General features: G+C 44.6%; 1 protein-coding gene across 3 annotated transcripts in view; it reads right to left on the minus strand.

Moving 5' to 3' along the window:
- eps8l3b (EPS8 signaling adaptor L3b) overlaps positions 1-12,449 on the minus strand; it is a 91,828-nt gene that overhangs the window by 54,092 nt on the left and 25,287 nt on the right. For 2 of the 3 annotated variants that reach the window (XM_078197894.1, XM_078197892.1), the window contains exons 2-3: positions 10,140-10,221; positions 2,597-2,673 (exon numbers count right to left, since the gene is read on the minus strand). In XM_078197894.1, the coding sequence (XP_078054020.1) occupies positions 2,597-2,673; positions 10,140-10,201 (139 nt within the window). In that variant the 5' untranslated portion in view covers positions 10,202-10,221. Of the gene's footprint in view, positions 1-2,596; positions 2,674-10,139; positions 10,222-11,981; positions 12,056-12,449 lie in introns of all 3 variants that reach the window. The other variant, XM_078197893.1, reaches the window with a different exon arrangement.

Raw genomic sequence — 12,449 nt, forward strand, 5'->3', positions numbered from 1 at the left:
TTTTATGATTCGAAACTATTAATCCAGAAACTCAGCTAATGTTCAGGGGACCCGGGTTCAAATCCCGCCACAGCGTATAGTGGAATTTGAGTTCAGTAAAAAATATCTGGAATTAAGAATCTACTGATGACCATGAAACCATTGTCGATTGTCGGAAAAACCCATCTGGTTCAGTAATGTCCTTTAGTGAAGGGAATCTGCCGTCCTTACCCGGTCTGCCTACATGCGACTCCAGGACCACAGCAATGTGGTTCATTCACAACTGCCCTCGGGCAACTAGGGATGGACAATAAATGCTGACCAGCCAGCGACGCCCATGTCCCACGAATAAAAAAAAAGATCTACCTGTGATATCATCTTATTTGTATTTAAAATTGTGTTAAATTAGAATGAAAATGTGACTTAGAAATCACTAAAAGGTTTGGAGCTAATTTCGAGACATTTCTGGTCTTCCAGCAGACTCATTGTTCATGAAGAAATGTTTCACTCCCTTGTGCCATCAGCCCCATCGCATTAGCAAAGCTTTTTGCTGTAGATCAGCAATATTGGTGCAGAGTTGCTTCACTCTATAGTTTGTTGTGTTGCACTGGGCCTAGACTGTTGTACTAACTGAGTATCACAGAGAGCTGACATCAGCCAAGGTCCTGGTAATGCTCACAATTCATTGATCCCTGCACATTTGATTTGATTTGATTTGAATTATTATTGTCACATGTATTAGTATATAGTAAAACGTATTGTCTTTTACGCGCTATACAGACAAAGCATACCGTACATAGAGAAGGAAATGAGAGAGTGCAGAATGTAGTGTTACAGTCATAGCTAGGGTGTAGAGAAAGATCAACTTAATGCAAGGGAAGTCCATTTAAAAGTCTGACGGCAGCAGGGAAGAAGCTGTTCTTGTGTCAGTTGGTGCATAACCTACGACTTTTGTATCTTTTTCCCGACTGCAGAAGGTGGAAGAGAGAATTCCTGGTCTGGGTCACTGTCTGTGTGGAGTCTGCACATTCTCCCTGTGTCTGCGTGGGTTTCCTCCGGGTGCGTGGAGTCCTTAATTATGCTGGCTGCTTTGCTAAGGCAGCGGGAAATGTGGAGTCAATGGATGGGAGGCTGGTTTGCGTGATGGATTGGGCACATTCACAACCTTTTGTGGTTTCTTGCGGTCTTGATCAGAGCAGGAACCAAGCTGTGATACAACCAGAAAGAATGCTTTCTATGGTGCATCTGTAAAAGTTAGTGAGAGTCGTAGCTGACATGCCATATTGCGTGGGTGAATAATAGGTAAAATATATGGGACTTGGCAATGATGCATTTTTTATTTTGTTGGATGTGGGCTTTACTGACAAGGGCAGCATTTATTGTTCATCCCTAATAGGCCTCGAGAAGGTGGTAGTGATCAACCTTCTTAAACTGCTGCAGTCCATGTGGTGTAGTGTAGGTACAGCCACAGTGCTCTTAGGGAGGGAGTGCCAGAATTTTGACCCCATGATAGTGAAGGAATGACAATATCGTTCCAAGTCAGGATGGCGTGCAACTTGGAGGGGAACGTGCAGGTGGTGACGTTCCTATGCATCTGCCTTCCTTGTCTTTCTAGATGGTCACAGGTTTGCAAGATGCAGTTGAAGGAGGTTTGATGAGTTCCTACTGTGCATCTTGTAGGTGGTACACTGCTGCTACTGTATGTCAGTGGTGGCAGGAGTGAATGTGGGCGGGTAAGTCACCTTTAGTTACTTACTAAAGGTAAGTAACCCTTTATTCCATGAAAAGATCAGCCATGATCTTATTGAATGGCGGAGCAGGCTCGAGGGGCCAGATGGCCTATTCCTGCTCCTAGTTTTCATGTCCTTAAATGGCCTACTCCCTTCCTATTTCTTATGTCCTAGATTCATGGACCATCATCAGCGTTAGAGTAATACACCAGCACAATCTGTGGCCTTATGGGCCAGCAACTCCCTCACTCCTCTATCGCGGTCAAGCAAAGTGGGGAACACTGAACAAAGAACAAAGAGCAATACAGCACAGGAACAGGCCCTTCGGCCCTCCAAGCCTGCGCCGCTCATGTGCCCCACTAGACCATTCTTTTTGAGGAACTGATTGAGAAACGTAGAAGACCACTGAAAATGTGATGCCAAACCTGGAGAAACACAGCACAAGGTTATAAGTGTGCTCAAAAGTGCAAGCACCATGGAACAAAGCAATCCCACAACCTGTGAATAAAGTCTAAGCTCTGCATCTCTGCCAAACTCAATCGCGAATGGTGGTGGGCAATGAAGCGACTAACAGGCGGAGGAGGATGCTCCACGCATCTGACATTATTAACAGTGGCAGCGCCCAGAATGTGTCAGGACTGAAGTGTCTATTTTCAGTCAGAGGTTCTGAGTGGGTGACCCGTCTTGGCATCCTCCTAAGTTTGCCACCGCCATAAACATCAGTCTTCAGCCAATTCTATCCACTCCACAGATACCAAGAAATGGCTGAGGACCCTGGACACAAATGCCTCGGTCCCCAGCTGTGATGCTAACGAGCCGCGATACACACATTACTTTGACTCCAGCCCTTGTAGTTCTGAAACAGGTAACAAAAATCGAACACTTACGGTAAATTGTTTTTGCGCTCGGTCTTTTGGAGGTGCTTTGGGCTCTTTGGAGTGGAGATTTTTCAGGAGGAAACCCACTAGAGACACAAAAAACAAACCAAAACGCTTATAAAATATGAAACTGATGTTTTTTCAATCTAAGGTTTTGTTAGTTTGGATAAATCCAGCATTTACAGACAGGCTTTCTCAAATTGGAAAAAATGACAGACACATGATACCAACACAATGAGTCAGGGACCTCATCCTGTCGTACCCTTTGTAAATAACATTTCACTATCAACAGATGTGACTGAACAAGTTCACAACCATTGCACATTAGAACTGGAGGGTTGGTTGCTAAGCCTTTAGCAGCAGTTTATAACCTAGTTCATGCGCTAACCCATAGAATCAAGCAAACAGTGAGGCATACCATCTTGAACTGTTAATCACAATTAGGAGGCTGGTTGTTACAAGGATAATCTAGTTTAAGGTTAATATTACACGTCAATTTTACCACCTAATTAATTGGAAATTGTTTTGGTGTACCTGAGATTGTTCGTCTAAAATTGACAATAAGGGAAAGGTCTGCACTCAATCTCTGACAAAGGTTCATCCAGACTCGAAACCCAAGATGTGTAGATTAGGGGGAATGGTAGGGTAAATATGTGGGGATAGGATTTGGGTGTGATGCTGTACTGAAGGGTCGGTTTAGACTTGATGGGCCGAATGACCTCCTCTATTCTGTAGGGATTCTATGATACTTCTCCAGTTCTGTGTTATAATGTAACCGATGATAACATTACAATCTGTTACAATGTAACTAATGGCAGAGCGGAGGAGGTTGAGGGGAGACTTAATAGAGGTTTATAAAATGATGAAGGGGATAGATAGAGTGAACGTTCAAAGACTATTTCCTCGGGTGGATGGAGCTATTACAAGGGGGCATAACTATAGGGTTCATGGTGGGAGATATAGGAAGGATGTCCGAGGTAGGTTCTTTACTCAGAGAGTGGTTGGGGTGTGGAATGGACTGTCTGCAGTGATAGTGGAGTCAGACACTTTAGGAACATTTAAGCGGTTATTGGATAGGCAGATGGAGCACACCAGGATGATAGGGAGTGGGATAGCTTGATCTTGGTTTCAGATGAAGTTCGGCACAACATCGTGGGCCGAAGGGCCTGTTCTGTGCTGTACTGTTCTATGTTCTATGTTCTATGAAACATTGGCTGGAATTTTACTGGCACGCTCGCCCTCCAGGGCGGGCGAGGCTCGCAGAATGGAATTCTCCACTGGCCTCACCTGAGCTAGGTCGTAAAATCTCGGCCATTGGCTCTATTCTCTCTCCACAGCTGCTGTAAGATCTGCTGAGTTTTTCCAGCATTTTCTATTTTAGCTGCTTTCAATCATCTCAGCTCCAAAACATCACGACAGGAGTTCCTCAGGGCAGTGTTCTAGGCCCAATCATCTTCAGCTGCTTCATCAGTGACCTTTTTTCCATCATAAGGTCACAACAGGGGATGTTCGCCGATGACTGCACAATGTTCAATATCATTCGCGGCTCCTCAGGTGCTGAAGCAGTCAAAGTCCAAATGAAGCAAGACCTGGACAATATCCAGACTTGGGCTGACAAGTGGCAAGTAACATTCACACCACACAAATGCCAGGCAATGACTATCTCCAAAGAGAGAGGATCTAATCATCACTCCTTGCTATTCAATGACATTGCCATCACTGAATCCCCCACTATCAACATCCTGGGAGTTACCATTCACCGGAAACTCAACTGGACTAGCCATATAAATACTGTGGCTATCATCGCAGGGAATGCCATGGCAAGTAACTCACCTCCTGACTCTCCAAAGCCTGTCCACCAACTACAAAGCATGAGTCAGGAGTGTAATGGAAAACTCTCCATTTGCCTGGTTGAGTGCGACAATACTCAAGAAGCTTGACATCATCTGGGATAAAGCATCCTGGTTGATTGTTACACTTTCCACAAACATTTAATCCCTTCACCACCTATATGGACAGTGACAGCAGTGTGTAATTTGCTTTTATCCCTTATTTGAACTTTCTGGCTGTGCTGAATCCTTTAATAATGCACCCAAATGTCAGCCTGGATAACGTACACACATCCTGAAATGTAATGCCTCAATTAGTGAATAAAGTGAATGCAGTAAATCTTGGTACTTTCACGTGAAATGGTTCCTGATCTAAAGTGAACGAAGAACAGCATTTTGCATTAATGTTTACAGCACTGTGCAGGAATTGTGGCCAGAACTCTATCACCTCGCCCGCCACAGAATCGGAGCGGGCAAGGGTCCGACAACAGAAACCTCCTTCGACCTTGGTAGGGAATTTCCGGTCTCGCTCGAGCAAGGCTGTAAAATCCCATCCATTGTATCTAGTCTGTGATCCAGTGAGATAATGACATACAAAATCTATTTTTGCATATAAGGGTGGCACAGTGGCACAGTGGTTAGCACTGCTGCCTCACAGCGCCAGGGACCCAGGTTCAATTCCGGCCATGGGCGACTGTTTGGAGTTTGCATGTTCTCCCTGTGTCTCCGTGGGTTTCTTTCGGGTGCTCTGGTTTCCTCCCACACTCCAAAGATGTGCAGGTTTGGTGGATTGACCATGCTAAATTGCCCCTTAGTGTCCCAAGATGTGTAGGTGAGGGGGATCAGCGGAGTAAATCCATGGGGTTACGGGGATAGGGCCTGGGTGGGATGCTCCGTCGGAGAGTCGGTGCAGACCCAAAGGGCAAAATGGTCTCCCACCATGATCATGTGGGGCGGCACAGTGGCACAGTGGTTAGCATTGCTGTCTCACATTACCAGGGACCCGGGTTTGTCCGAATCAATATTAATCTCTCAATTAACATTATGTGAACAGATTATTAATTACATTGTTGTTAGTGGGAGATTGTCATGTGCAAATTGGCTGCCATGTTCCGTACATTATAATTGTGACTTCGAAAGTCTCCATTTTCCTAATCTCTTGCAGGGTATCTCAGCCAAATCTCTATCTCCCCAGCAACTAAATCTATTTCCACAACCAAATTTCCCCATTGTCCACTCTGCCTCCGTTTAAATCTACCCCCATGGTCCACCCTTACATCTGTCAGCTATTTTATAAATCACACACACTGGCCAGTATCTAGGATTAACTCTCTACCACAAGCTAGCTTGTGGATCCAAAATAATTGCACAGACTGGTTCACTTGGCAGTTTTTCCAATGGTAGCACAGTGTTTCCTCTGTGGAATCTTTATTGGAAAGGAAATTGAGGTACTTAAGAACCAAAACACTGCTGCATTATGTAGATCTTTGTCCAGGGTCCAAAACCGCAGAGAGGTCTCACTGGAGGGCAATCTCAGCACACCATGGCATAGGAACATAGGAATAGGTTGAGGCCATTTAGCCCCTTAACCCTGCTCTATGATGACTGATCTGTGATTTAACTCCATATCTGGTACCTTTTGTCCCATTTCCCTTCAAATATTTGGCTAACAAAAATCTATCAAGTTCAGTTTTAAACTTACTAATTGATCGAGCACCATTTGGAGAAGAGAGTTCCAAATTTCCACCATCACTTTCAGGTAGAATTGTTTCTTAATTTCACACCTGACATGTTTAGCTCCAGTTTTTGATGATGCTTCTTATTCCGGGACTCTCCAACCAGTGAAAATCGTTTTGCGAACTGCCTTTACCTATTCCCCATAATATCTTGAAGACCTCAACATGCAGTGCCACATGTTAGTGTCTTGTCAATTGCATTGTTAAAGTTTGTTAATGTCAATTACATTGCTACGGTTAAAAGAAACAGCTAATGGGCATTAATTGTCTTTAAGTACATATAAGTAGGGGACAGCTGGGACACTGGGTTGAGTGGCAGGAGAGCTTCGAGACTGAAATATAGAAACTTAGAAAATAGGAGCAGGAGTAGGCCAACCGGCCTTTGAGCTGCTCCGCCATTCATTATGATCATAACCTCTTCCAGCTTTCTCCCCATATCCTTTGATCCCTTTAGCCCCAAGAGCTATATCTAAATCCTTCTTGAAAACATTGAGGGCGGGATTTTCTGGCCGCGCTCGCCCCAAAACTGGAGAATCCACCTGAGGTCAATGGACATTTGCATGTTCCACCCCTCCCCCACCTGCTGTGACTCCTGTGGCAGGTGGGACAGGAAAATTCCCCACACGGTATTTTGGCCTCAACTGTTTTCTGTGATAGAGAATTTCATTGGCTCACCACTCACTGGGTGAAGAAATTTCTCCTCATCTCAGTCCTAAATGGTTTACCCCGTATCCTTAGATTGTGATCCGTGGTTCTTGACTCTCATACCATCGGGAACATCCTTCCTGCATCTACTCTGTCTAGTCCCATTAGAATTTTATAAGTTTCTATTAGATTCCCGCTCATTCTTCTAAACTGCAGCGAATACAATCCTAACCGACTCTATTCTTGTACATCAGTCCCGCGATCCCAGGAATCAGTCTGGTAAACCTTTTCTGCACTCCCTCCAGAGTAAGAACATCCTTCCTCAGATAAGGAGATCAAAACTGTGCACAATATTCTAGATGTGGCCTCACCAAGGCTCTGTACAATTGCAGCAAGATATTCCTGCTCCTTATTCAAACCCTCTCGCTATGATGGCCAACATACCATTTGCCTTCTTTACCGCCTGTTGCACCAGCAATGCTAACATTCAGTGGCTGGTGTACAAGGACACCCAGGTGAATATACTCTCTCCGTAAAGCAAAGCTTTGTGTCTTGATTATGCCTACACCAACCAGCTTGGATCCTATTGACACCACAGAGTGAGAGGATGGCCAAAATGTTACTGTCCCTTCAGCCACAGGAATCAGAGCGGTCGAGGGGCGGACCATGAAAGGTCCGTTGACCTCGGGCGGGATTTTACGCTTTCGGAATGAGTGAGGCCTTAAAATCCCGTCCAATGTGTTTCGCTCTGGTGATTTACCAATTGGTGTACAATTGATTTTGATCAAATCACCATGTATTTCCGCACTAGAAAGGAAGACTACAGGATCAATGATTCTATCTAACAGAGTGCTTCCTTCCGGGCCAATAGTTCCATCCAACAGGATGTTTATTGGAGGCAGTAAACCGGAATGAGGGATGTACATGGAAAATAATTGTGAATTTATCATTTAAAATTATTAACTAATTTATCGTTGTAAGTCACATTTATCCTGTGTTATAAGTCCTGGCAATGATGGAGCTTTCATTCCTGTGTTTTCTGTTGCTTTTCTATGCAGGAATGAGGTTGGCCGAATTGGTGGCATTCTTGACTCACCAGTAGGAGGTTTGTGAGTTGAAGCTCAAAAGTTGGATTTGAGTGTGAAGTCTAGGCTGACAAGAGGGTACCAATGAAATGCTGGATTACTGGAGAAGCCATCTCCTGGATGGGACAGCAAAGCCTCATCTACCTGTTCGCATGGTTGTAAATCCAATGAGCACCCGTGTGCAGGAAGAGCAAAATCCCAATCATCCTTCCTCTAACCCACACCAGCCAAAGCCAACAACTAGCCATTCATCCCACTTGTGGGAGTTTGCTGTGTGCAAATTGGCCACCACAGAGCGAAGGCAGTGACTGCACATCGAAAGAAATTGATCTGTTCAGACGTGTTCTGGGACATGACCCAAGGAGGTGAAAGATCCTTTGGGAATAAGGGGTAAACCTTTAAGAACTGAGGTGAGGAGAAATTTCTTCACCCAGAGGGTGGTGAATGTGTGGAATTCACTACCACGGAATATGGTTGAGGCCAAAACGTCTGATTTCAAGAAGAAATTAGATATAGCCCTTGGGGCTAAAGGGATCAAGAGATATGGGAGGAAGGGGGGGATCAGGATATTGAATTTGATTATCAACCATGATCAAGATGAATGGTGGAGCAGGCTCGAAGGGCCGAATGGCCTATCCCGGCTTCTAGTTTCCATGTTTCTATGAATACAAGGGCTTTCCTTGTCCGATTCCAAACTCAATACGAAATGAAAAGCACATGATATTAAATTAATTCTTAACTTGTAAAAACAATGATTAACACTGCTGAATGAATGCCAGGCCCAAAACTGCATGAATTGGCAATACTAAAAGATCACGGGACAGAGTGGGGGGGGGGTCGTGGGATTGATTAGTATGCTGGGCACGGCTAAGGGAGCTGTGGAGGGAGAGGCAGACAATGAGATAGTTGGTAAATTTTGCTGACTTCAATTAAATTGCCCTGATTTATCTCCAGGTTTTGTAATATTTTACTGCAATTACCATTTTTAAAGCCCGCTCCACACTTATCTCGTATCTTTGCTGTATCTCCTGATAGTATTTTTATAGTCTCAGCATGTTCAGCAGGTTTATTTTTAAAACATTGACCTTTGCACGAGAAATGTTGACCGGAATTCTCCGGTTGGTCTCGCATGCCCCGCCACTGCTGCCAGTGAGGACGGAGACTTGGGCGCTCAGCCAAAACTTCATTCACTGCAGCGGGACTGGAGAATCCCAGCCGGGGGCGAGGTCGGAGAAACACGGCCTTTGGCTTCCACCACCTCCCCCGGCAATGAGTTCCAGGCACCCACCACCCTCTGTGTAAAAAACTTGCCTCGTACATCTCCTTTAAACCTTGCCCCTCGCACCTTAAACCTCTGCCTCCTAGTAATTGACTCTTCCACCCATGGAAAAAGCTTCTGACTATCCACTCTGTCCATGCGCCTCATAATCTTGTAGACTTCTATCAGTTCGCCCCTCAACCTCCGTCGTTACAATGAGAACAAACCAAGTTTCTCCAACCTCTCCTCATAGCTAATGCCCTCCATGCCAGGCAACATCCTGGTAAATCATTTCTGTATCCTCTCCAAAGCCTCCCCATCCTTCTGGTAGTGCGGCGACCAGAATTGAACACTCCGAATGGTTCTTTTGTTTTAACCCTTCCCGTCATTGGTAGTCTTGATATTGCTACATTTTAGGTATGCAATGTTTGCCCCAGATCAGTTAATGTCCCTTTAATGATGCCAACAGAATGGGTTCAATCCCTGTTTTGGCTGTGCTTGTTCATGGAGGTCTACCTCCTTGCCTTGCCACATGCTTCACGGAGAATGGTGCCCCTCAAGCTAGATACTACTTGTCTCTCTCTCTCTCTCCAATGGGACGGCATGGTGGCACAGTGGTTAGCAATGCTGCCTCAGAGCATCAGGGACCCGGGTTCAATTCCAGCCTCGGGTCACAGTCTGCATGGGTTTCCTCCGGGTGCTCTGGTTTCCTCCCGCAGTCCAAAGATGTGTGGGTTAGGTTGATTGGCCATGCTAAATTGACCCTAGTGTCAGGCGGATTAGCAGGGTAAATGAGGGTTACAGGAATAGGGTCTGGGTAGGATTGTTGTTGGTGCAGACTTGATGAGCCAAACGGCTTCCTTCTGTACTGTAAGGATTCCATGATTCTATGAAAGAGATACTTCTGGTCCCTCGCAGACTATAGCTTATCACCCACAATTACCTATTATAAGCTGCGAATATTAGCATTGTTCATTAAGTGTAAACTCAGAGACGTACTTGGACTGGCTGTAGTTTTCATCGTAACTTGGAATGCGTCGATTGCCGTAATCTCCATACATTGCTGTCACTGATTAGAAACCTGCAAAATAAATGAATAAACCTTAATATTTACTGCAGACAGGAGTTGCAAGAAGGAGTCTGGATATGAGAAGGGGGTTGGATGTGGCAGGAGAAGATAAGGTAGGGAGAAGACAAGAAAGATTTAAGGACAAAAACAACTCATCCCTATATCAGGCTGAGACTCATTGCTGGTGATTGTTGGTAAATATGGGCCGGGATTTTCCAGCCATTCACGCCCCAACGCCGCTGCCAGCGAGGATGGAGAATTTGGTGCTCAGTCAAATCTCCATTCACTGCAGCGGGACTGGAGAATCCCGCTGGCATGAACGGCCGGATAACTCCAGCCCTGGTATTGCAGTAAATATTGGAGGTAAATTTGTGGTTTAGGGAATGGCAAAGACATCGTTTTGTGGTGTACTTAGTGAAGAACTGCGTGAGAAAACACAGAATCATTACAATACGGAAAGAGGCAATTCGGTCCATTGAATCCATGTTGGCTATCTGTAGAGTAATCCAACCAGTCCCATTACCCTCCCTCTATCCCTGTAGCCCTTGCATATCCAACTCAAACCCAGGACACCATTGTTAGGGTCCCGGACCAAAACCCCAAGGTAGATTAGGAAGCCAGTCTAGACCCCAACAATTTTGGCACAAATGTGGGGACAGGATATTTCTCTCCTGGAATGATTCCACTGACCTAGAGTAGGCATCTTTTATAGTAAACCAAACTTTATTCATAACAGTTTAAATATAAATCTAACAAATGAAGCAGCTTAACCATCAACAACTGAATAATATTTAAAAATGAAAGGAAGCAACTTTACTTACTAGCTTCTAACTGCTCCAGTTCCAAATAACCAACACTCCTTTTAAATGCCGCTTTAAATACAGTTAGCAACCATAGATATACTTGCTATAATAGGTGTAGACAGTCTTGAAGCTTTCAGAGAGAAAATGAGTTTCAGAGCAACTTGCAGAATCCTCTGTCTTCAAACAATTCTCAGCGCAAAAACTTTAAGCTACTTTCAACAAAAGCTTTTTTGCCCTTTCCAACAGACCCAGCTCTCCAGATTAGCCACATCATCACATGACCCTGTCAATCACTCTGATCAGAACTCTCAGGGGAACTTAAGTAAACAAAAGTCCATTAACTCTACTTCAAATGAAGTTTGAAATGAGTAATTATGCTGCTGTTTCAAAATCTAAGCTGCATTCCCCCCAGACACACCCAACTACCTGTAGCATCAAGCTGAATTTTTAAACATTCCCCTCAAACAAAATATTATAAATATCCATTTCAATTGTACTACTATCATCATGATACAAAAATGTACACATTGTTAATGATTTTGTTTCTGATTGAAGATCGAGTATTGTAGAAACAAGCCTGATGGCAAATGTATATCATTGGCCTACATATCATTAATCATACACAGCAGAAGGAGGCCACTCAGCCCAAAGTGCCTTTACTGGATCTCTGAAAGAGCTGTTCAATTGATCTAATGCCCCTGCTCTTTTCCCATAACCTTGAAAATTATCCCTTTTCAATTAGTCGATTGGTACCGGTATCTCTTCCCTCGCCGCCCCTCAGGCTGGGAACACCAATGCCCCCTGATATAAAAAAATATTTTGGCTGCTGGTCAGAATCTGGATCTGACTGTCACACCCTGATGCTTTGGGAACATGTTCAGTGAAAGTTATCCCACCTATCCTAGTTTGGCCCCTGGTCTTAGTTAGGTTCAGAGGAGTGGGATGTGCTGGGCTTTCCAGCAAACTTACTCTTCCTTGGGGGGCAAACGTGGCTCCGTGGTAGCACTTTCAACACTGAGTTTGAAGGTTTTTGGGTTCAATTCCTGTAAGAAATGGCACTTTTCAGAATATTATAGAATATTATAGAATTCTAAAATTATAGAAGGGTCATGAACGAAGCCCAGTCCACCACTCAAACCAACCTCCCACCCATCGACTCTGTCTACACTTCCCGCTGCCTTGGAAAAGCAGCCAGCATAATTAAGGACCCCACGCACCCCGGACATACTCTCTTCCACCTTCTTCTGTCGGGAAAAAGATACAAAAGTCTGAGGACACATACCAACCGACTCAAGAACAGCTTATTCCCTGCTGCTGTCAGACCTTTGAATAGACCTTTTTCCCAGGGCTGAAGAGTCAATTACTAAAGGGCATAGACTTAAGGTGCGAGGGGCAAGGTTTAAAGGAGATGTACAAGTGCCTGGAACTCGCTGCCGG

The sequence above is a fragment of the Mustelus asterias genome, chromosome 25 (assembly GCF_964213995.1).
Source record: "Mustelus asterias chromosome 25, sMusAst1.hap1.1, whole genome shotgun sequence".
Taxonomy (NCBI): domain Eukaryota; kingdom Metazoa; phylum Chordata; class Chondrichthyes; order Carcharhiniformes; family Triakidae; genus Mustelus; species Mustelus asterias.